This window comes from Gekko japonicus, unplaced genomic scaffold, assembly GCF_001447785.1.
Source record: "Gekko japonicus isolate JY-2015 unplaced genomic scaffold, Gekko_japonicus_V1.1 scaffold2498, whole genome shotgun sequence".
NCBI classification, from domain to species: domain Eukaryota; kingdom Metazoa; phylum Chordata; class Lepidosauria; order Squamata; family Gekkonidae; genus Gekko; species Gekko japonicus.
Genome location: NW_015160911.1, coordinates 204252 through 228766, shown reverse-complemented (window position 1 = coordinate 228766; position 24515 = coordinate 204252). Strand labels below are relative to the sequence as shown.

Below are 24515 nucleotides of genomic sequence, written 5' to 3'. Positions count from 1 at the left end.
GTTTTTTCTCCCTGGAATTGCCTACCAATGTTCCCTCTAAGCTGTGGAGTCATGTGAGCAAAATTTCTACTTTGTGAGCCACTGGCATTAAAGCTGTGAGCGAGTGATTTGGCCACTGCATCAGTTAGTTTGCCTCTGGAGCCCTCCTTCCTGAGTGAAGAGAAAAATATGTGAGCCAGAGGCTTAAAAGCTGTGAGCTAGCTCACACTAACTCAGCTTAGAGGGAACACTCCTGGTAACTGGAATGTGAATAGCTACATATTTTGTACTTCATCTATTACCAAACAGCTTTCCTTTTTGGCACTCTGGTACTAGGTCTTCACTGATGTGCTTCTTGTTGCTTTTCTCTCAACAAACCAGTTACTGAAAATAGATAAAATTGTGTTGAACTTCTATCCTTTTAACCTGACATGGGTGGTTTGCTTGTTTTCCCCCACATGTGCCATCAGATAGGCTCGCCAGCTCTGAGTTGGCAATACCTTGGAGATTTTGGTGGTGGAGCCTGAGTGGTGGGTTTAGATTCAGAGGAATTAGCTGTGTTAGTCTGTTGCTGCAAAATAGTCCAAGAGTTCAAATAGCACCTTTAAGACTAACAAATAGCACCTTTAAGACTAACCGAGTGGTGGGTGTGGCCTTATGACACACTTCCGGTGATGGCAGGGGGTGTGGCCTTATGACACACTTCCGGTGATGTCAGGGGGTGTGGCATATGCTAATGAGTTATGCTAATGAGTTACCCTAGCTCTTTTTCTATGAAATGACCCCTGCCTTGAAATCTTAAGACATACCTTGCTGTTTCCCTTTCTTACACACCCAGGGAAATGCTGGACTTTGGGGTCAGGAAGCAATTTTTGTCTGGGCCAGATTGGCTGGAGATCCTGGAGGCTTTTTTGTCATCTTCTGAGTGTGGAACAGTGGTCACTGGGGGTGTGTGGGGGAGGTATTTGTGAATTCCCTGCATTGTGCGGGGGGTTGGACTCGATGACCCTGGAAGTCCCTTCCAACTCTATGATTCTATGATTCTATGTCTCCTACTATTGCAGGAGGCCTAGCATCCCTAATTGTGGTGCATTCATGTACCTCCTGGGGATTCTGCAGCTTTTCTTTCTTTCTTAAACCTCCTTTACACTGCAAAATTTTGGTAATGATTGTAGTAAAGCCAGGGTGATCACCATGTTGGTGAGAAAGTTCAGATTTTCCTTCGCACATGCTAGCCATTTCCCTTACCCTAGGACTCTTAATATCCAGGTGGGCCCTGGAGATCTCCCAGAATTACAGCTGCTCTTCAGATGACAGAGATCAGTTCCTGTGGAGAAAGTGGCTGCTTTGGAGGGTAGATTCTATGGCATTATACCCTGCCAAGAGAACTCCCCTTCTCAAACCCTACCTTCCCCGGGCTCCAGTCCCAAATCTCCAGGATCTTCCCAACCTCAGTTGGCAACCCTCCCTGACTCTGTCCCTGCAGCATCCATTTCAGCCGCCCACTACTAGAGGCTTTTTTGTTTTTAAATTAGTGGTTTCATTTTGAGATACTGTTATAACAAGTGTAACAGGTTCTGTGAATTTCCAACTTTCATTTTTAAAGTAATTCCCTAGCTCCTTCCATCATAGAGATATAAGGAGAAAGGCATATCTCCACAACAGGGGGGGATAGAGAGACTGTTTAAAAAGGCTGGAAATTCACCAAACCACCCTAGTGGCTCAGAGGAGAGAGGATGGCTGCTGGCAAGGAAACTGTGGGGAGACCTGCCATGTGGAAGTCCCACTGCGACTGAGCTGATTCAGCAGCCACATCGGCAGCAGGAAACCACATGAGCCTGTTCCCGTGTGGAAACCACATTTGCCATACTGAAAGCCACACAATTGATCTGTTTCTTAAAATCGAGCTGGGTATTTCAGGGGAGAAATAAGTCTGCCATACAAATGGATACTGGCCCTTCCTACATTGTGGGAAACATCCCATTCTTCTTAGAATCTAGAAGAATATAATCTAGAAATACCATGTATGAACATAATTTAGATTGAGGAAGTAATCTAGGTGAACTGACCTTTCCCGCTTGCATTGCCTGGGAGTAGTAGTAGTAGTGGTGGTGGTGGTGGTAGTAGTGGTAGTGGTAGTAGTGGTGGTAGTAGTAGTAGTAGTAGTAGTAGTAATAATAATAAAATAAATTATCATTATTATTCACAGTCAGATATTTGAATGGTAGATATAGTGTCCTGCAATTCAAGATCTATCCAAGTTCTTGGGGACTGCAGAGGTATCTTCACAGGATTCTTGCTGTTCCAAGCAACACTGTCTTCTGGAGCTGAGCTGGTGTTATTTGCTCAATGCCCAGAATGTTTCTTTTGGGGGTGTGTGTGTATTTTTCATATGTGCGTGCATGTGTGCACCTGGTAGTCATGGCGACCTCTAGTGACTGACCCTTCTCATTTTTTCTACAGTTGTTATATCAGAGGTGTTATGCTCTTGGTGTTTATCTGTTTGTAATTATTATTATTTTATTTTAGATGAGAAATGTCGCAGCTTCATTGAACTTTCACCGCCAGCTGAGAGAGGTAAGAACAAACGTTTTTTATTGGCCTGCTTTGGCTCATATACTCTTTAGGAACAGGCAAGATCTTGCAACCAAATACAAAGGATACGTTTGGGCACACACTATTTTTCGTCTTCATCCAGTGCTCTGAAGTCTGCAGCAATATTGTAATATGTCTGTCTTGTGGTTTTTGATATAAAGAACCCTGGCTTCTCCTGTTTCCCGTTTCATCAGAACTGCCTGTAAAAAAATGACCTAGTTTTGGTGTATAAAATAGCAATGAAAATATGGCTGACCAATCAGTTTTGAACTTCAGAGAAAGCACATACATACTTTGAAGAAAAGATCCAGCAGTCCAGAAAAGGGATTGTATTTTATTAACTACAAGTGGAAACCTGCAAAAAACCTCCCCAAGTATTCTCCCCTTCCCCACTGCTTTGGTCAAGGTTACACTTGGTGGAGCTTGCCCCTCCTCTTTCTCTTCTGCTTACAAGCCAATTTTCACTCATCCGTTTTTTTGTTCCCAAATCCTGCTCTTTCCAGTTGCTTGCATTTCAGGCAGGGGAGCCTGGTAACAGCGTGTGCAGAGTATTTTCTCTGGGTGCTTCCCTAAAGGCTGCCAGTTCATTATTAGAGGTTTACAAATACCCAGAGATCCTTAAAAGGTCTTCTTTTCTTCATTCATTCATCAGCCTACCCTGAGCTAAGATAACACAGCCCGCCAATCACCTATAGTGTTTGGTTAGGGTTTTGCTCAGCCACTTGCTTTCACTGCCTGCTTGGAAGTGCAAATAGAATGTTCTATCCAGGGGTCATCTCATAGAAAAAGAGGTGCAGGAGTTCATTAGCATATCTCATTAGCATAACTTATTTGCATATGCCACACCCCCTGACATCACCAGAAGTGTGTCAGAAGGCAACACCCACTGCTTAGGCTCCACTGGACTGTTTGGGATTGCTAGCTATTGGGGGGGGGGGCATGCAGATTTGTCCTCGCAGAGGAGGGAGAGCTTGTACCTGAATAAAACTTGGTCTTAAAGGTGCCACTGGATTGTTTTGGCACGGGGGGGCTGGGGGGAGCTCTGCAACTTACCTGGATGCTTCTTGCTCTGACTGAGGGCTGCTGGGAGCAGAGGGTGGGGCTTGTTGCATGTGCCCACCCCCTGGGCTCTTTACTGCCGGAGCTCTGCTCCTGTGCGCTCCTGCAGGAAATGACCCCCGGTTCTATCAAAGACCTGGCAGGCTCCCATTCATGGCTGGTGAGATACATTAATCCTGGGGGGTTTCACAAGTTGTGCAGGCCTGTTCCAAAATCTTCCTTACCCCCACTAGTTTAAAGAGAACAGGAGAAAGAGAACCTGCTATGCCACATTATAATGTTGAGTGATTTCTTTTGTCTGTGTCCACAATAGGAATCCTTTGGTTGTCACTTGGATCAGAGATGGTTTATATAAGCTTGTTGTTCATTAGTTTAATCCTCCTCTTGGTGGAGATGATGTACAGAGGAAACCCAGTTTGTGGACTCAAGCTCAATGCCTTTGCTGCTGTCTCCTCAGTATTGTCAGGTAGGTACCTATCTGCTTTAAAATGTATAGTCCAAGTGGGGGACCTGCAAAGACTTGCAAGGAGTGTCTCACTCTCTTCTCCCCCACTATTTCTTCTTTCCCTTTGATGAAACCCCCTTTTCCTACTTCCTTTTCTCCTTCCCACCCACCTGCCAGCCTACTCCCCTGCCATCAACTTTCCCTTCTTCCCCCTCCAGGCAGCCTTTCCCAAGAAAAGCTCTGGCTGAGTTGTGCAGTGCCAGTCCCCAGGGAGGGAAACCCGCAAGGACTTGCCAGAGACACTCACTCTCCCCGTATCCACTTCCCACACTCTTTCTGGCAGACTCCCTACCCACAACTTTCCCTGCTTCCTTTTCTCCTTCAAGTGCACCAACCAGCCGACCTTTTATCTGTCCTCTTATCTTCAGCTGTATAAATTATTTATTTACTTCATTTATACCCTGCCTTTCTCCACAAAGGGGAGCTCTCTTACATTTTATCCTCAGAACAACCCTGTGAGGTAGGTTGAAAGTGTGTGACTGCCCCAAAGTCATCCAGTGAGCTTCCACAAGAGAGTGGGGAATTGAACTTGGGTCTCCCAGGTCCTAGTCTTAGACTCTAAGCACTGCACCACTCTGGCTTTCATGGGGTGGCTGCTGTTCAACAATAGCAAGAAGCCAGGCCTGGGTGAGACATGCGAGTTATACAGTATCAGGTTGCCCAGTGGTTGTTGCCAAGCCTGGCACTATGAGTCCTCCCTCAGAGAAAAGAACCCTTGAAAGGGTCCTTCCCCCTGCCTTTTAATGACAGAAACCAAGGTAGGCTTGCCAAGTCCCCCCAGGGGTGGGGAAAACCCCGCCCCAGAGGCCCGTTCCCCGCTGCTGGTGGATCAGGCCCTGGGGGGAACCCCACCTCGACGTTCACGTCACCCAGAAGGGACGTGATGCCGCCGGGCACGCTGGGGGCGGGACCACGGTCATCCGAGGGAAAACTCTATGGTTTTCCCTCAGATGGTTGTGGCCCCGCCCCAGCGTGCCCGGTTGTGTCACGTCACTTCTGGGTGATGTGCGTGTGGCATGCGCGCGCACTCCAGCCGCCAGCCAGGAGTCCTCTGCTGCGGCAAGAAAACGACTTGGCAACCCTAAACCAAGGCTTAACAGCTAATAATACTGCCAACCAAAAGTCACTGGGGACATTTATTTCTTAAAGCTACAGGCATTTGCTCCATCATTGGGGTGAGGGTAATGCCCCAAAGTATTTTTGTTAGATTTCAGATTTTGCTGTAAACCTGAGGCTTTGATCAGGTTTGTAAAAAGATCTGTCTTGTCTATCTATGGCCCCAATCTCTGGATTTAAGTATCCACAAATGGGGCCTCATTGAGAATTATATATATTGATTCTCAGCACAGCCCCATTTGTAGATACTTAAATCCTTGTTAGATTGATGGATAAGGAAGGTACTCCCTGATGGAAACCGGGGGGGGGGGGGGGGGGGGGTTAAATACTACATAGGCTGGACACAGAATGATAATTTCCACCTGAGCAGCTGGGAATTTAAAGGCAAAGGGAATAATACAACTGTGAGGAGAAGAATAAAGAAATACCCACAGTACATCAGAATAAGAAAGGAAATCGGGGGGGGGGAGGGGTCTAGGACCCAAAGGGAGCAAAAGTTAACAGATATTTATTTATTTATTTATATTTAAATTTATACCCCGCCCTACCCCGAAGGCTCAGGGCAGCTTACAGGGCACTAAGTGCCATGTTAAAACAATACAATATGATTTAAAACAATAAATTACAATAAAATATGAACAATTTACAACAAATTACCGACAAGTTTCAAACGAGAAAAGAGAGGTCTTATCTCACATAGCTACCCTTGATCTTATCCTAGAGCTGTGTTTGGTGCTACGTTCCACCCTTAGGGGCCAGGCAATCCAATGTTAATTCGATGTTAATGATCATATGCTTTAAAGAAGGGTTTCCTAAAACTTCAGATTATAATAGGGTATGATTCTAATAGCTCTAATAGAGGGTGAGAGAAGCAATGTTTGTAAATGGTCATTCTGATCTTTCATTGTGGCCTCAGCTGGATAACTTTTTTTTTTTTTTGCTTCCGCTTAGGCCTGCTTGGGATGGTGGCACACATGATGTACACTCAAGTTTTCCAGGCAACTGTTAACCTGGGACCAGAGGACTGGAGACCACATTCATGGGACTATGGTTGGGCCTTCTAGTATGTGCCCTTTTTATTTACAGAAATATGTTCTACCACCTTTCTTAACGTATTAAACGCACTGTGCTGCTGCCTGATGCTGAGGCATTCCCATTAGTCAATATAGCTCCTTAACTACCCTGATGGCTCTCCAATGTTCTTGGGCGTAAATCTTTCCCAGCCCTCTCACCAAGATCCTGTCACTGGAGACTGCACAGACTGAAAATGGGACACTGTCTATATGTCCTACCCCTGCACTAAGTAGGGTTGCCAACCTCCACTCAGGGCCTGGAGGTTTCCAGGAGTTACAGCTGATCTCCCAACTGCAGAGACCTGTTCCCCTGGAGAAAATGGCTGCTTTGGAGGGTGGACTCTCTGGCATGATACCCTGCTGAGGTCCTTCCGCTTCCCAAACCCCGCCCTCCCCAAGCTCCAGTCCCAAATCTCCAAGAATTTCCCAACTCAGAGCTGGCAACCCTGTCCCTAAACCCGGATGTGCCCCTGCAGTAGAGAAAGTACAGAACCACTTCTCAGTATGGCAGTGTGTATAATAACCTTCAAAGCCCTACAGGTATACTTATACTATAAATATATGTATGTATAACCTTCAGAGCCCTACATGGTCTGAGACCAACATATCTTCAGGACTGTCTGTCCTGGTACACCCCTCAGAGAGCATTGCGCTCTATGAACAACAACCTTCTAGTGATCCCTGCCACCAAAAATATTCATCTTGCCTCAACTTGAGCCAGAGCAGAAATGTTCCACCAGGCATATGGTTGAGGCAGTGAAGTTCCCAAAAAATTTGGCCTCCCCCAATCTTCCCCCCCCCGCCACCACTCATTGCATTGTGTTCCAGCTTTCACAAGCACACCGCTTGCACAACCTCATCTAGATAAACTGTACTAGTGCCTGTGTTGCCATCTGATTTTATCTTTGATTGCTTATGAAATTGTTTTAATAACGAATTATGCTATTGTTTTAACGTGTTGTCACCTGCCCTGAGCCTTGTGGTACAGGGGAGGGTGGGCTAGAAGTCTAATTAAATCAATAAACATAGAGAAATGGATTCTGAACTCATCTTAACAACCAGAGCAATTTTCATTCATGTGTATCGGCTCTGTTCAAGACATGAATTCAGTGTTTTATAACATAAATGTAAAGCATACCATCAGGTACTGTTAAATCCACTCTGGAGTATCATCTCTGGCTTACAAGACCCAACTCCAAGATGCCCATCCTTGTGATGCTTCCCTGTGTACTGCCTTTGTGCCAGTGATTCATCTCTTGTCTTGTTATTAAGGTCAAAGACCGAAAAGCCTCTCAATTTACTTGACTGCTGGGGACTTTTAGTTTTAACAGCTGGAACAGGCATTTTGCTAAGCACTCTGGGACACTGCTTGTTTGGGGATTCAATTGTATAATTTACAAAACTTCTTCCAACCTTGAAGATAGTTAAGGATTTGGGGGAAATTAGGGGTGCACAAAACTTTCCATCAGTGGGATTTTATAATGGAATTGTTATCTTGGGCAATTTCCACAAAGCTTATTTGCTTTGGGTTTGATGCTGTTGGGAAATGGTTTTCCTGCTTCCCCACAGCTTTGTGGTGCATTCCTGGACCTCCTGGGGTTTCTCACAGCAAAGCCTGGATAGCTTCCAGCAGGGGTCATTTCGTAGAAAAAGAGCTAGGGGAACTCATTAGCATAACTCATTAGCATATACTGCTACACACCCTGACATCAGGGGCCCGGCAGTGGACCTGCAAGGCCAGCGGGAGTGCGAGGAAGCCCCGCCAAGGCCCTCCCAGGCCCCAGGCAGGCAGGGGTGGGGAGAGGCGGGGAGGAAGCAACTTACCCTCCCTCTTCTCCTGCCTCCTCCTGGCTGAATGAGGGCTGGAAGCGGGGCGGCCGGAAGCAGGGGGCGGGGCTTCGTCATGTGCCCCGCCCCCCTGCACCTCACCCGGTGGAACTGCGTTCCCCCGCGTTCCCCCCCCCAAAATGACCTCTGGCTTCCAGGGGGGTAAGAAACTTTGGATTTCCTCAGTCCCACCCATACGGCAGCCATTTCCCTGCCCATGTCCCTGTGGTGGCCATTTTCTACCCTAATCAGCAACTGAATATCATACTGTGATAACAAATTTGTGTATCAGATTCTCTGCATTCCCAGCTTTCATCTTCTCTTTTAAAAAGTCTCTAACCCCTTTTGTTGTTTTTGTTTGAGATATAAGGGAAAAGACATATCTCTGAAAGGGCCTAGAAACTTTTCTTTAAAAAAAGAAAGGAAGTTAGGAATCAGATGACCTGATACAGAGAGTATGGCAACAATATTCAGTTGCCTACTCTAAAAAAAACTGGGGGGAAGCCTTCTAGTAGGGACTGTAAGGCAGGAAACCTGCCATGTAGAAGCCCTGTTGCCACTGTGTCTGCAGCAGCAACAGGCAAACTACACAAGCCTATCCCCATGTGGAAAACACCTTGATCACAGGCTACATATTTCCATGGAACAGCCAACCCACTTTTGCTTCCAACTGGGTCCATTTTCAGTGTAGGGTTTCCAGTCTCCAGGTGGGGCCTGGAGATCTCCCACTTTTACAACTGATCTCCAGCTGACAGAGATCAGCTCCCCGGGAAGAAATAGCTGCTTAATAAACTTTTGAATCTCACCCCAAATGATATCTACTGGGAAGGGGGTAGTGATACAGGTTTATAAAATAATTAATTTTGTTGAGAGAGAGAGAGAGAGAGAGAGAGAGAGAGAGAGAGAGAGAGAGAGAGAGAGGACATTCCTTCCTCTCGTAATACTGGCACACTATAATTTATAATCAGCTGGCGAAGCTGAAGGGCAAAGTTAGGAATGACAAAAGGACATTCTTCTTTACATAATGTGTACCTAACGACATGGGATGAAGGGCAGTAGTTTAGGTGGCTTTAACAAGGACGAGACAAATACACAGACAATAGTCTATTGCTGGTTAATAGCCATGATTGCTAAATGGAACCTCTGTGTGCAAAGGCAGATGCTGGGGACAAACAGGGAGGCATCATCCTCTTCATGCCCCGCTGGTTACCTTTCAGGGACATTTGACTTGCTGCTGTTGAAAACAATGCTCCTGTACATGTGGTTCCCAACCTTTTTGGTATGATGAGCTACAACTCCAAGTTTGCTTGGTATGGTGACCCGATTAAAAACAGAGCATGAAGAAATCAATAAACCCACAAAAGCCTGGGACCCACTTCCACAGGCTTTGCAACCCATTTTTGGGGTGAGGACCCATAGGATGGGAAATGCTGCCCTAGATGGAACAGTCTGATATCGTAACAGTGAAATTCTAAGGAAAGTTACAGCCTTCTAAGTCCATTGAAGTCAATGAGTTAAGGAAGGGGTAACTCTCCTTTGGATGGCAGTGTATGTCAGCTCCTATACAGTGGCAAGTCCCCGCCCAGTTGATACTTCCCGATAGTTCTTGTCGAAGTTCCCTTAGAATCCCTAATGGGGAGGGCTGGGTCCAGGGATTCGGTCACCCCGAGCAAGGTACAATTTTGCTGCTTGCCCCTTCCACTTCCACTGTTGCTTCTTAAACAGCACAATATGAACATAACCTGGGAAATAACCTTCCATTTCATGGGATATAATTTGCTTTTATTTTTACTTCTTTCAAAATTTTGTACATTATTCACAGCAAGGGATCATAAATCCATGGCAGAATAAATGTTAATGGGTATTGTAATTGTCCTCCCCCCTTATAAACCAAAAGGAGTTTTGTGGCACCTCAAAGACTAGCAGATTTATTGCAGCATAAATAATTGCTGCATTAGAATTTAACAGTAGATGTAATTGCATTAGCCAGGGCTTAAACAGACACCATTACGGCTGTTGTTAATGTCCACTGTGGTTAGCTTGTACTTTTGAGTTTTGCGTAGAAATGTCACAAAATGTACCTATTGCATTCCATGGCCCTTTAACCTTACTGTTCAATTTTTCCTCCTTCTGTATCCATTTGTACAGTTGTATCTGCTGACCAAAGAATCTCTTCAAGCATCTGATGAAATAGACTTTAGCCATGAATTCTACAATAAAAATAATTGACCTTTAATGGCAGCACAAAATATCTTCTCTGGTTTTCCACAACCAACTAACATGGCTACTCCTCTGTAACTGGCCTCTACGATTCATTTGTGCCAAGACCTCACCAGGCCTTAGCCCAGGAGTTGTTTCAATGCTAGAGTGGTGTTCTGGACACACACAAAGATTGTGCATGCCTTCCCCTTGCCACTGAATCACAGCAGTCTCCTGTCTCCTCCACACTCTTAAAAACTGAAGAATAGGTTGCCTTTGAGCTTAATTGCACCTTGCATTACTCTCCTGTCCTTCTTCCCACCCCCCAGTGCCATTTGCCTCATCTGAAATGCCTTGGAGTGTTATTTGTCCTGCTGGGGAAGCCTACATGTAGCCCAGTACGCATAGGTTTCCTCATTGAGGCAAGCGGTGGCTTTCCAAGGCCTTTTCAAGTGAGAAAATGGAGCCCAGGGTTGGGTGGAGGGCTTAAGCACCCACTCTCCACGTGTTCTCGGCTTCCAATCTAAATCAGGCACACCTGGAAATTGAGTTCATTCAGAGCACAGAACTTGCAAGGCATGTCTCTGTGGAAGTCCTTGCAGACGACCTGGGGAGGACATGAACAAAATAGAATATGTAATAGTAATGCAATCTTGTCCTTAAACAGGATTATCAAATATAAACAGTGAAACTGCAACATTATCCCCTAGGGGAAATATCTCCCTAACCCATATTCCAATTTCCAGCCACTTGTTTTTAAACAATTTAGCAGATCAATTTGGAAAAAAACAATTTCATATTTTAAATGTTGATGGTGACACTTCCTTAGTACATTGAATTGTGTAGGGGTTGGGGGGGGGCTGTTCCCTTCCCCCAGACTCCCCCTCACCTCCATTTCCCATCACCAGGAGCTTCCGAGTGGCTCCTGGTTGACTTCCTCAGTCTTAGTTGGAAGTAGCCAATAGTAAAGACATCCATTTTTTATTTAAATTTAATTTTCTAGAAGGAAAGTCAGCAAATGCACAGAAAAGTATTTATTTTATGCAAGTTCTTTTCTGTGTCCGCCTCCATGATTTATGTAACCCACCATTACAAGGGAGGGGAACTCTGCCAGGGAACACCATTTCCAGGGCTTTTTTTGTAGAAAAAGCCCAGTGGGAACTCATTAGCATAATAGGCCACACCCAACAGCAGAAACTCATTAGCATATTAGGCCACAACCCTGACAGAATAGTTAATTAGCATATCAGGCACACCCCATGCCTTCCCTTGGCTTGCCCGAGTGTCCCGCGGCTGCAGGGTGCCCAGGCAAGTTGGCCCTTGGAGGGGAGGGGAGGCAGTTTAAACTGCCTTCCCTTGGCTTGCCTGGGTGCTCCGTGGCTGCGGGGCACCCAGGCAAGCCAGCCCTTGGACAGGCCAGGGAAGGCCCAGGGAGGCATTTAAATGCCTCCCGATCCTTCCAGGGCCCCCCCACCTTGGAGTTGCGGGGGGTCCGCTCACCAGGCCTTCCCTCTGTAGCCACGCACATGGAGGTTTTGGCTGTAGTGGGCGTGGCCAACTCTGAAGCCAACCAGAATTCCGTTCCTGTGCGTTCCAGCCCAAAAATAGCCCTGTGGCTCCCTGTGAAATATTGCTCAGAAATGAAAGTTATTTGTGAAGCTCTTGGCTTCTACTTTAGGCATCACCAGAGGAGTCCTCCACAGCTGTTCAGATAGAGAGCTTCTAATGGGAGAGGGGGGAAGGAAGGCGTATGCATAGGGTTGTCAACTTCCAGGTGGTAACTGGAGATCTCCCGCTATTACAGCTGATCTCCAGGGGACAGTGATTAGTTCACCTGAAGAAAATGGCTGCTTTGGAAGGTGGACTCTGTGGCATTGTACCCCATTGAAGTCCCGCCCCTCCCCAAACCCCGCCCTCCTCTGGCTCCACCTCCAAACTCTCCAGATATTTCCCAACCTGCAGCTGGCAACCCTACATATGCAGCAATCAGAAGCCTGGCTCTGCCTGCCAAGAGTGGTACCCCTGCTGCCACACAGCATGAGATCATGTCTCCTGTTTGTATGCACAAGCAGCATTCTGCTTAACTGGGAAATAAACCCTTATTCTCCCTCTTCTTCTCCTCTAGCATGGCCTGGGCCTCCTTCACTTGCTGCATGGCTTCCGCGGTTACAACTCTCAACACGTACACCAAGACAGTGCTGGAATTCAAACGCAACCACCAGAAAAGCTGCGATGGGAGCTTCAGTGCAGAGGAGTCTCAGCACCACCAATGCTTAATGCAGTCCCAGTTCCACCACAGAGAGCAGTTCCAGGAGAAACCTCTATCCTCCGTCTCCGAAGGGGTCGACTTCTACTCGGAACTGCAGCAGAAGGTGCTACAGAGGGAGCCTGATGTAGAGTTGAACGAGGTCCTGGGGAAGTCAGTGGGGGAAGATCCCTGTTAGGCTGGAGAGAGTTCAGTGGGAGCGCAAGAGAACTTTGAACAAAACATTCGCTTCCTCTGGGATTCTGGTGACTTTCATTTATTCATTCTACTGGGGACATGGGGGGTGGCGGCCTGTAGTCCTTGCTATCTGGGCAGTACTCTAGAGACTGTTATCTGAAACAATGGACCACAAAATAGGTTTTTATTCAGCCAAACCTGAGGCAAAGGAAACTATGCTGGGCACAGAAAAGTGCATTTATCCAACGGAGGAACCTGTTGGGGGCTGTACAGCTGTTCTTCACAGGAATATTGGGGGCTGTACAGCTGTTCTTCACAGGAATATTGGGGCGTTAAAGATTGATACCAAATGTGGCTATATGAAAAAGGTGTTCAAATAGGCACTACTGGCCTTAGATTCAGAACGGTATGCTCTGACTGGTTTGATCTGTATAATGGGTACAATGTCTGCCAATATTTGGAACATAACAAACCAATCTCTTCTTTAATAACTGTTCGGGCAGGGAACAGTTGCTTGGGTGACCCTGGGCCCGTCACTCTGTCTCTGTCTAACCTACCTCATGGAGTTGGGGTGAGGGGTAGGGTGGTGGTGGGGGAACCATGTATACCATCTGGATCCCTTTGGAGGAATGGTGGAATTAAAAATAATAAATCCCAAGTCTGCTGAATGTGTATGTACATGCACAGTGTAGCAAGTGATTAGTGACTTATTTTGTAGTTTCATAACTTTATGCAATTTAGATCAAGGTGTGTGTGTGTGTGGGGGGGTATTAAAGAAACCTTTAAATCTCTCTTACTTCTCTTTAAGTCTGAACATACCAGACATTATGTTAAAACTTCTCTGTCAAAAAGTTTCCAAACAAACAAGGGCAGCTGCGACAAATCATTCTCCATGTAGCTCTTGTTGCTACTGCAAATGCACAGCAGTTTTCCCTGCACTCTCCTTGCCTCAGCCTTTATGGCTGCCACCCCCAGTCCCCAGTGCCTCACAAGAGGGTTTTCTAGGCTTTCTTTAAAAAAAAGAAAGTGCATATTTGCTGTAGCATTATAATGGCCTATCACAATAATGTACCAGTTTGTCTGAGTTCCCAGCTTTTATTTTTAAAAGTTCTGTCTCTAGCCCTTTCTGCTACAGAGATATAAGGGGAAATGTATACCTCTGCAAAAAAGACTAGAGACTCACCCTTTAAAATGAAAGCTGGAAATTCAGAGAGATGCTGAGACAGGGGATGGCATCCATCAGGCCTAGTAGAGTCATGGACATGCCCTGTAAAGATCCACATGCCAACCAGCTAATCAATGATAGTTGTCCTTTTAACATCTGACTGTCTGACAATCAGCAGTCTAGTGGCTCCATGGTGGTGGTAGGGGGAGAGATTGCTCCAAGGACACTATTGGTCTCTCAAGGGCTTAGCCCTGTCCCCACAGGGCTTCTGGTAGAGGGAAGATACTTGGCATGCCCCAGATATGTCATGAGCCATTAAAATGCTTGAAGGGAAGAGTAGGCATTAGCTCCCATCTTACAAGAGAGTAGAGCTAGGGGAGAGGAGATGGAATGGAGTGGTGCTCAGCTCCCACCCCTCCCTGGGGTTGAGGGAAGGAGTTTCAGCCAAGTCAGACACTGGTGAATGAGAGCGCTAGTTCAGGACCTGGACAAATTAGTGCATTGTTACAAATAGGTCATTATAATGTTATAACTCTATAGTGATCAGGGGCACAGGAGCAATGGCGGCTGTGTGGATGCGGGAAGGGAAATGGTGCTGGTGTGGAGGAGACATTGGATAACATGACCTCTTCTCCAGACTGTTTGATATGGTGCTTATCCTGCACTTGAGAAGCAAGTTCGGGTAAGAGTGTATAAGGATTATTAGTTTATTATTCTGCCCTTACAAGGGCTGCCAAGGGGGCTAACAATTTAAAATGTACATGATAAAATTACATTATAAAACCGTTAAAATCAACCCCCCTCCCAAACATACATCATTAAAGCAATTTTTAAAAGAGCTTAAAACAGTTGCAAAACAGGAAAACATTGGTCATGAAGCAGGGATCATTGAGGGAATGGGGGAGGGACTCTGACTCAGTGGCAGAGCATGTGCTTTGCATGCAGAAGGTCCCAGGTTCAGTCCCCGTCATCTCCAGTGAAAAGGATCAGGCCAGTAGGTGATGTGACAGACCTCTGCCGTCTGAATAGACAATACCGACCTTGATGGACCAGTGGTCTGATTCCGTATAAGGCAGGTTCATGAGTTCAATACCAAACGAAACAAGAAAGTCTACACCCACCGGTGGAAAACAGCAACAGAGAGGGACAGAAGAATCTCCCTGGGGACAGTTCCAGATCTCTGGTGCCATGACTGAGAGGGCCGTCTCCCAGGTTGCTACGTTCCTCATCTCAGAAGGCCGGGGCACCTGAAGCAGGGCCTCTGAAGATGACCATAATGGTCGGGTGGATTCATAAGGATGGGAGAAGGGTGACCGGATGTTCCAAAAATCAGCAGCAATTTGGTAGCTGAAAACCTCCATGTGGAAGGAGTAAGAAGGTGTGTGGGATAATGGCAAGACTGCAATGACCAGGGAGCACCCACTCAGCCGGGAAGCTCATTGGCTGCCCTTGGGGCACTCAGTCTCTCTCTGCCTAACCTACCTCACAGTATTGTGAGGTCAAAATGAAGGAGGGGACATCAATGTCCACAGCCCTCAGCACCTGGGAGGAAGTTCTTTTGATGTGTTTTGCTGTCAAGTTAAAGCTGACTTATGGCAATCCGGTAGGGTTTTCAAGGCAGGAGACATTTAGAGGTGGTTTGCCATGGCCTGCCTCCGCATCACGACTCTGGTATCCCTTGGAGGTCCCCCATCCAAATACTAGTCAGGGCTGACCCTGCTTAGCTTCCAAGATCTGATGAGATCAGGCCAGCCTGGGCTCTCCAGGTCATGGGGAAGAACAGAATAAAAATAGGAAGAAGGCATTCTCCTCCCTTTGTGCCACCTCTCATTTTCATGCACCTAATCTCATTGGGTGGAGCTGCGGTGGCTCAAGTGGTTAAGATGCTGAACTGCAGACCGGAAGGTTCCGTGCACCTCTGTGTCTAGTCATGCCGGCCACATGACCACGGAAACATCTTCGGACAGCGCTGGCTCTTCGGCTTGGAAACGGAGATGAGCACTGCAATCCTAAGAGTTGGATTCAACTGGCTTTCGAGCAAGGGGAACCTTTACCTTACCTTTACCTAACCTCATTGTAAGAATATCCAGCCTATGAACAGTGCGTCCTCAGTGATGCCCAGTCTCTCTCTTTGACAGCCAAACCAGATACACCTTGGGAGTTCTGTGTTCAAAGCTCCCAGTGATTTTTTTAAAAAATTCCCCAAAGAGCCAGTACTTGCCCCCTTGGACTAATGTTCTGAAATGCTAAAAATCTGCAAAACCAAAAAATGGGGGGGGGAGGAGAGAAGCGCCTCCCAAGGTTCCTAGTTTCCACCTCTCCCACTTTTCCTCCTTAAGCCCCCCCCACACACACACACTTTTCTCTTTTAGGACTTCTTTCCATTCCAAAGTCTTATGATGGAGTGGGAGACTCTATCAGATTCACTATTTCTTCCTTCTGCATTTCCCAGGGCTGCCAACTACCGTTTGGGAAATACTGGGAGATTCTGGGGGACGGAGCCCGGGGAGGAGAGGGAGGCCAGCGGGCGTGTGATCACAGAGGTCCACCCTCCACAGCAGCCATTTTTCTCCAGGGGAGCAATCTTTGTCATCCAGAGATCAGTTACAATACTCGGAAATTGCCAGCCCCCACCTGGGAGTTGGCGGCCCTACAGGTCCCCCTTTGCTTTGCTCAGAGCAGTTGGGACAAACAAGACACAGACACTGGAGAGATGCTATACAGGATATTTATTTGTTCCATTACAGGTCACAATTCAAACAATATACAGACAAGATCTTTATTTAAAGTGCAGACAGGATGTGAATAAGGAATTCACATTATGGAGGGCCCAGCATCACCAAACAACACAAATCAAGTCTAGGAGTTAAAGGCAGAGTATGCACTGCCTCAGAAGGTTACCCATTTTACCACCTGGGACTGCATCAGAGAGAAGAAGGAAATTCTGGAAGCAGTTCTCATGTCTTTAGCTTTTGCCCTTATTTATAAACACAGGTCTAGGAAATGGCCGCAGTGCTCTTGGTATGGGCTGTGCTAGTATTTACAAAGCTATTTACATAAACTCACATCCTACATATACACACTCTTCAAAGGCTCAGGAATTAACAGGGAAGGGCTGAGGCCCCTCCTGACGGATTAATGATAAAAGATAATGATGGAGAGACATTTACAAGGGAATGGCTGTGTACAGATAATTATTTCTGCGGCGCAACAGGAACGACTGTTCCTTTTACTGTTACCATGGTTATTAGCCCTGATCCAGCATCAAAGCTTGTAAGAGAAAAATGTAAAACAGGAAAGCATTGCCACAGCAGTGGGAAGCAGGAGAATTTGCTCATTTTATTGTACCTGATTGATGGGACTTTTCTTACTTGCATGGAAGGGATGTCATTTAGTAGACCAGATCCTTTCTGATCTAGTCAGTTTCACTCCTAATAGAAACTGGAGAAGGGGGGAAATGGCACTTAACAGTTGGGCTCTATTGAAAGAGGAGAGGTTACCCTAGAAGAGAGGCAGAGATCCGTGGATCAACCACAGGTTTCTACAAAAATCCCACAGAGGAGACACAAATATGTTACCGCATGAAAATGAGCAGATCCATTCTTAGGCTGAACACAGAAAGTGGCTCTCTTCAAAACTACCAGCTCTACATGCCAAATACCACTAGTGAGAAGGGAAGAGCACAAACAAGTTTATTTTTAGCCAGAATCATAGTACAATCCTGAACAGTTATGCTGTTCTGAATCCATTGGATTCAATGGACTTAGAAGGGTGTAATGCAGCTTAGAATTGCACAGTTAGTCATATATAGTCATATATAGTCAATTAATACACGGGGGTGATATAACATTAATGGCAAGAGGCTATATTGTGCTATTCCTTTGAGTACCTTTGGCCATTATTCCACTCTCCCTTGGATCACAACAGTTATAACTTCTAATAACTACTAACAATTATTGTGGGGCTTGGCCATTTACCTGCTGTTGACAGAAGTTTTGTCAAAAATAGTTGTACACATGAGGCCTAATATCTTAAAACAGTGATTCACAACATGGCACAGCTTGGCTCCAGGTGCCCAGCAGAGAGTGGGTTTCCATCCCCCCCAAAGCTAAGAGCCAGTCCTGGCTTTCCTCCACCTCACTGGAGCAGGAGGGGCTTCAAAACAACCCAGGAAGCATCAGCTTTGTGTCTGCAAGAAGCACTCAGGTGGAAGCAGCTGCCTCTACTGTAGGAGGATGCTTGGCTTGTAACCTCCTCAGATTTTATGACTGGCCCCAGTACCTCATGGCAGCCATTTTGTGATTGGTCCTGGTCTCCATTGCAGCCATTTTATGGTGGTTCCCACTTCTCAAAAGTCCCATAGATTCAGTGAGACTGGAGACCCTAACTTCTTCCTCAAGTAGGAAGCCATACCCCTACCCAACGCCATTCCCCTGCTTGATGCTCTGTATCATCTAGCCAACCTTTGCTTATAAAGATCAATACTGTAACTGGGTACACCAGGGAAAATGCACTACTGGCCCAGCCTTAAATCCTCTCTGCTTACAACTGCTACTCCAAAGGTCATCAGACACTGGAGTTTTCCAGGCAGAAATTGTCCAAGATAATACACTTTCCATTGCACTGACGATTTTGTTATTATGTGGTTGTAGAAAACTGTAGTAAATACTTATGACTGGCATGACAAAAGAGAGACAGATCTAGGAATGGGAGACTGCACCAAATGTAGCCAGTTGCCAAATGAATGTGGGAGAATACAGAATTGTTCAACTTGAAGCAATCCAGCTTTGTTCAAGAGGCCAGGATAGATGAAGGGATGGACGGGAGGAAGAACCAAATGGGATACATCAGTAATCCTAATACAAAGGAGGTAGAAAAGCTGAAGGAACCCACTGATTGAAATAACTGTGCATGGGCCAAAAAAGCAAAGGACATCATAATGCATCTCAGATACAAATAGGAGCTTCCTGAAACACTTCATAAATATATATCTATATCTATATATAATGTACACACTTGTGCCTCTGCATAAATTTACATGTCCAGAGTCTACTTGGAAGGAAGCATGCAGGCAAGGAGTAGCAATGAATGGGTCCAGCACTGTTCCTTCAAATACGGATGCCTGAGGAGCCACCAGTGCAACCTCTCCAGAAAGGCAATTAGCAGCTGGATTTTTTCAGTCACCACTTACAGAACGTATTGTGGAGTCTGGCCCATCAACTTGGCCTGCTGATTTGGAGGACCACGTTTTTATCCCATTGTTCAAAAACCTGAAGAGTCGAAGGCCTAGAACTGGGTGGGGGAGGGGAGAGGAGAGAGAGATTCAGTCAGGCGCACCAGGGCTACGTGTAGGTGTTTACCAGTCTTCAGGTAAGAAGGGAGGATGATCTCATTTCCTGTGAGGTACAACCAAATACTTTGCACTAGGCCCACTCTGAATAAAAACTGCATGCAATGTGCCACTGCAGGTAACCCTGGAGGTACTCTCACTTTGCACAAGGTCGAAGAGCTGACGTGGTATAGTAGAAAGGGTGTTGAACTAGCATCCTGGGACACCTGGATTCGAGTCCCCACTCCACCATGGAAGTGCACTGGGAGACCTTGGGGACATCACAACCCCTCGCTTAACCTACCTCACCGGGTTGTTGTGAGAAGATGGAGGAAGGAAGAACTATGTTCTAAGCTGCTTTGGGTACCCGTTGGGGAGAAAAGTGGGACATACATTCAAAAATGTAAGGCCAGGCTGTTCAGAAGTAGGGGCTGGTCCTCATGCAAGCTGGCCTATGCCCAAAGCCCCCCAGAAACACAAACATTGTGGGACAAGCAGCAAGTCTCCAAACCCAGGGCTTTTCCACACGCTCAATTTACTCCTCATTTGCTTGGCAGTTGATCCACAGCATTGAAACTGGTTTCGGCAGAGGTCGTCCATATGTCTGCCCTCCCTCTGCATTTTCAAAAATGTGGAAGCAGCTTATTTTTTTTCTGCACACGACTTTAATAATGAGGATTTTTCATAGAGAGCACTGTCATCATTGGTGGCATCATCGGTGGCATTGCAGCGCACTCCCCATTAAAAAAATGGCACTAAAATATTAATACGCTTAGCAGCTTTTTCTTATATGCCTTTTCTCTATATCTCCACGAGGGAAGGGGATAGAGATTACTTTTTTCAAAATGGAAGTTGGGAATTCAGAAAACTTGCTAAGCCTATTGTTACAATGGTCTAGCAATAGATCAATATTTTAGTGCCATTTTAGAAAGAAAATGAAACCACTTATTTTCAGGCTGGGAGGAAGGAAGAGTGGATTGAGCATAACAGTCCAATCACCAAAAGCATGCTGGAAGTGGGTGGGACAATAAAAACCAAAAGAAACATTATGTACAAGGGAAAAGCAACTCAGAATCAGCTTCCAGAAAAACACTGGGGTAAAAGTGGCCTCAAAAGACCCCCCAAAAATAAGGGGGGATGGGGTGGGGACAAAGAGAAAACTAAAAGCACAAAAATGCCTGCAAAAATCAGGGGATAAACCAAAGCTACAACCGATGAAACAATCCCATGCTGAAAAGCCAAGTCTGGGCTTCAGCATGTGCCTGAGTTTGTTAGAACTGGCTATGTCTGAAAACTTGAATCTATCTGCGGTTTACATGAAGGTATAGAAGCCATGATCCCATTTGGTAGAGTTTATCTGTACGTTATCCCCTTTTCATAACCAAAGCATCTCCAGCAACTCATTCCAGGAGCCTTAATACACATAAAAATGCTCTGTGACAAATGGCCAAAACCAAAGATTTTTCCTTTGATGTGAACAGAATCTGGTCTGTGTCTCATGGACTACTCACTTGTTCAAAAAATCATGGCACAGGAATCCACTGTGGGACTCACATTTAAAAAAAACAAACAAACAAAAAAACCCTGTACACCAAACCGCTCTAAGCTACAGTGTCTTGTACAAGTTCTTGCCTAAGAAGCATCTGTGAAGTGCAAAGGAGCTACAAAGCAGTCAGAGAAGACCTGGGCTGCTACCTTTCCTGGGTCAAAGCAGAGGACCCATCTTTCTATCATTCCCCCGTGCTTCTGAATCTTCTCTTAGCACTTGTTTCTGTAATTTACCTAATCTTCAAGCCCAGAAATTCTGGTGCTTTCTCTCCAAAAGGGTGGCAAGGCCAGTTCTACTCTTGGTGTGCATATCTTTACTAGAGCTCTTTAAATGATCTTACCTTGTGAGTAAAATCAGTAAATTTGATCCTGGAAAGCAAGCGCCTCAGTTCCCCTTGGCTGACTCTGAGCTTGGCCTCCTGCAGGGGTACCACTTGGCTTTGAGTCATCAGGGCCCACCTCAGACGGAGTTTGCTGACAGACAGAAACCCTGGCTGATGTTCAGAGGTGGGGCTTGTTGTCACAGTAATATAAAATGCATCCTTTTGAAGGTCATTGATTCCAACTAGCAGATGCCAAGAGAAAAGAAGATACTAATGAAGCCTCGGTAATTCATCACATCCCAATAAAATCTGACAATCAGGTTAATGTCTATTGACTGTTTTTCAATGTATAGGTTCTCAGCACCTAGTTACAGATTAAATCTACTTGGTGTTCAGCCAGTCTGAAACTCTGCAATGAATACAAATGTTTCTGCTGATGTGAAAGTTTCAGCCACCACTGGCATTTCTGACTCTGGTGACTGCTGTAACACACAAGCAGAGAACAGCAACAATAAAATATAAAGATTAAAAGCTTATGATTCTGAAACCTTAGCTTTAATAATAATAATAATTCTGGCAGTGTTGTAAATTGCAATGACACGTACACAGGCAATAGATTTTCCTATAATTGCATAAGCTGCCTAGAAAGACATAGCTACAGAAGCCCAAATTCTACAGAACCAAACCTATGCAGTTGCTTTACTGGAAACCGGCAAACAGTGAGAAGAACCATTACAGATAAAGTAGCATCCCATGCCAGGCAAACAAGACAGAGCTGGAAGCTTCTCCCCACAGGTGAATGCAGATTCTTGGAGACCATGATGGAAGTCTGCACCTCAGCAACAACGTGGAGGCGCTAACTGCCTCTCATGCAGGGGTCGTTTAGTAGAAAAAGAGCTAGGGGAACTCATTAGCATAACTCATTAGCATATGCCACACCCCGACATCACCGGAAGTGTGTCATAAGGCCACACCCACCACTCAGTCTTAGTCTTAAAGGTTAGTCTTAAAGGTGCTATTTGAACTCTTGGACTATTTTGCAGCAACGGACTAACACAGCTACCTCGGGGAAGCTCCTGGATGGGGCTGGGAGTCCTTGCAGAGGCCACGTGGAGTGGCCTCGGCCAGGCAGAGGGGGACGATGCCAACTTACCGTCTTGCTTCTTCCTCCTTCTGCAACAGAATGAGGCTGGAAGCAGGGGGCGGCCGGAAGAAGGGGGCGGGGCTTTGTCATGTGCCCCGCCCCCTGCACCTCACTCGGGGGAACTGCGATCCCCCGCGATCCCCCCCAAATCGAGCTCTGCTCTCATGGAAGATGTTGGTAAGATCAGACCTTAAGATCATGGCCTGAGGATTCTGCCTGCTACCCTTTTGTCTTTTTCCAAGTTTGTAACATCATGGGTGATGAAGAGCTCCAGTGAGCCCAAATGGTTGCACAGAGCTTTGTGCTAATTTGGCTGGTCCAATAAAAGGTGTTACACAGACACTGGTCTTTTGTTTGTGGATTTCACCTCATTCCTGCCAGCACTTGCTGCTGAAAATGGGTCCCAAAAGGCCCTTACCAGAGTTGCTCTTGGCCCTAGAAGGAAAACACAGAGGTGCTGACGCTGCTATTCATTTTTTTAAAGGGAGATCTGATCTGCCACCATCATGTCTAGCTTGGCCCTTAGAACCCCAGATTCATCAGTGGACTATCTTACTCCTATGCCCATTATTTATGAATCAATTTAAAAGACCTGTAAGCTGTAACATACTGCTACCCAGGTAGTTTATAACATAAAATGAGGGGGGAGGAACCTAAGCCAAACATTTGGGTGATGTGAAAGTTTTAGCTTGCTATGCTGAAGCTTGATAAGCTCAACACTAGGCAAGCCAATTGTGGGAATGGAGTTCCAAGACTGAGGCACCAATATCAAGGAGGCCCCACTTCCAGAGTCACTTCTCCTTATTTCACAGGCAGAGGCATATGCATTTGGGGCTGGTTCAAGGGTTTTTGGGTTTGTTTGTTTTTGCTTTTCCAGGCAGTTATGCTGCCAGTCACCTCCTCACATGGAAAAAAGCTGAGCCCCAGCAATGCCAGCAGTGTCCCAGGGCTCAGCTGAGACCTGGCTCAGGTGCAGGAGGGTGTAAGCTATCCCTACTGACAGCTCACACACCAGTGGAGGCTGGGAGGAAGCTGCACCCCAGAAGCGCTGCCAGTGCTTCAGCTCGCCCTGAACCTGGCCAGCAGTGGCACAGGTCCAGGAGGTAACAGTGGCTGTAAGTCACATTCATCAACCCAAGTGCCCCAGGAATCTTCCTAGAATCTGGCTACCAGCTAGGGTTGCCAAGTCCATCTTCAACCCCCAGCGGGGGACTTTGGGGGTGTTCCTGGAGGGGGCGGGGCATCCCCGACGTGATGACGTCACGTTGGGGACCGCCGCCGCCGCCCCCCGCGCGCCAGATCTCCAGAAACGGCAGTTCCCTGCACATAAAGGAGCCGGCGTTTCCCTTTTAAGTGCAGGAGCCGGTGTTTCCCCTTTAAGAGCAGCCGCATTTCCCTTTTAAGTGCAGGAAGCTGGCATTTCCCTGCAAGCCTGATCTCAAGCGGAGATCAGGCTTGGGAGGAAACACGGGTTCCACACACTTAAAGGGAGAGAGAGGGGTGGCTGTGGGTGTTGGGGTGGGGCTTCCCCCGCTGGCCATCTGGCCAGCGGCGGGTAGAACCCCCCCCAAAACGGGGGACCCCTGGCAAACTGGGGGGGGGTTGGCAACCCTACTACCAGCAGTGTGCATCCAGGAGGCAATGACAGCTGCAAACCACACCCATCAACACCTCTAGCACAACTGCTGCCTGGGAGCAAGTGAGTGGCATATTGGCTCCCTTTCCTCACCTCACTGTGCTGCCCGAAGCAGCTGAGAAACAGCCCTGCTTGTATTAAAGCTGCCCAAGTACCTTTGCACTGCACTGTGACTCCTCCCAGGCCTAGAACTGCTCAGCAAGCTATTGCACCATGGCCAACTGTTACCCCAGCCTTTAGTACAGTCACTGTAGAATTGTCTGCTGCTTTTAGAAGGCAGTGACAAATTCTACAATCCTCTTGTCTCTTTGGACTGTGCCGAATCGTCATCAACCAGGCACTGTGCTTAAGAGGAAAAGCAATTATTTAACCAAAATACTTAAACCCTCTCAACAACTTAGGGAAAAAACTGAAAGCAAGTGAACTGAATAACTGATCGCACAGCACAAACCAGGAAGAATTTGAGCATCTAATTCAGGTTTCCTTGCTTTTATTTTCACAGACACAGACACAGGCACACACACATATACTTACTAGACGAAGCAGTCACTGTGCCTGTCGTATTGCTAAGATC

The 24515-nt window shown here is 46.4% G+C and overlaps 2 protein-coding genes across 2 annotated transcripts in view; one reads left to right on the top strand and one right to left on the bottom strand.

Moving 5' to 3' along the window:
- The window catches only part of GSG1 (germ cell associated 1), an 18319-nt gene extending 5522 nt beyond the window's left edge, over window positions 1–12797 (top strand). Inside the window, exons 2-5 of the mRNA XM_015424291.1 lie at window positions 2509–2556; window positions 3947–4099; window positions 6206–6317; window positions 12479–12797. Coding sequence (XP_015279777.1) covers window positions 2509–2556; window positions 3947–4099; window positions 6206–6317; window positions 12479–12797 — 632 coding nt within the window. The remainder of the gene's footprint in view (window positions 1–2508; window positions 2557–3946; window positions 4100–6205; window positions 6318–12478) is intronic.
- Window positions 12798–16691: 3894 nt separating this feature from the next.
- The window catches only part of FAM234B (family with sequence similarity 234 member B), a 40510-nt gene continuing 32686 nt past the window's right edge, over window positions 16692–24515 (bottom strand). The window contains exons 11-13 of the mRNA XM_015424272.1: window positions 24476–24515; window positions 21180–21403; window positions 16692–19253 (exon numbers count right to left, since the gene is read on the bottom strand). The exon at window positions 24476–24515 is cut by the window's right edge and continues 66 nt beyond it. Of these exons, the coding sequence (XP_015279758.1) occupies window positions 19248–19253; window positions 21180–21403; window positions 24476–24515 (270 nt within the window). The 3' untranslated portion in view covers window positions 16692–19247. The remainder of the gene's footprint in view (window positions 19254–21179; window positions 21404–24475) is intronic.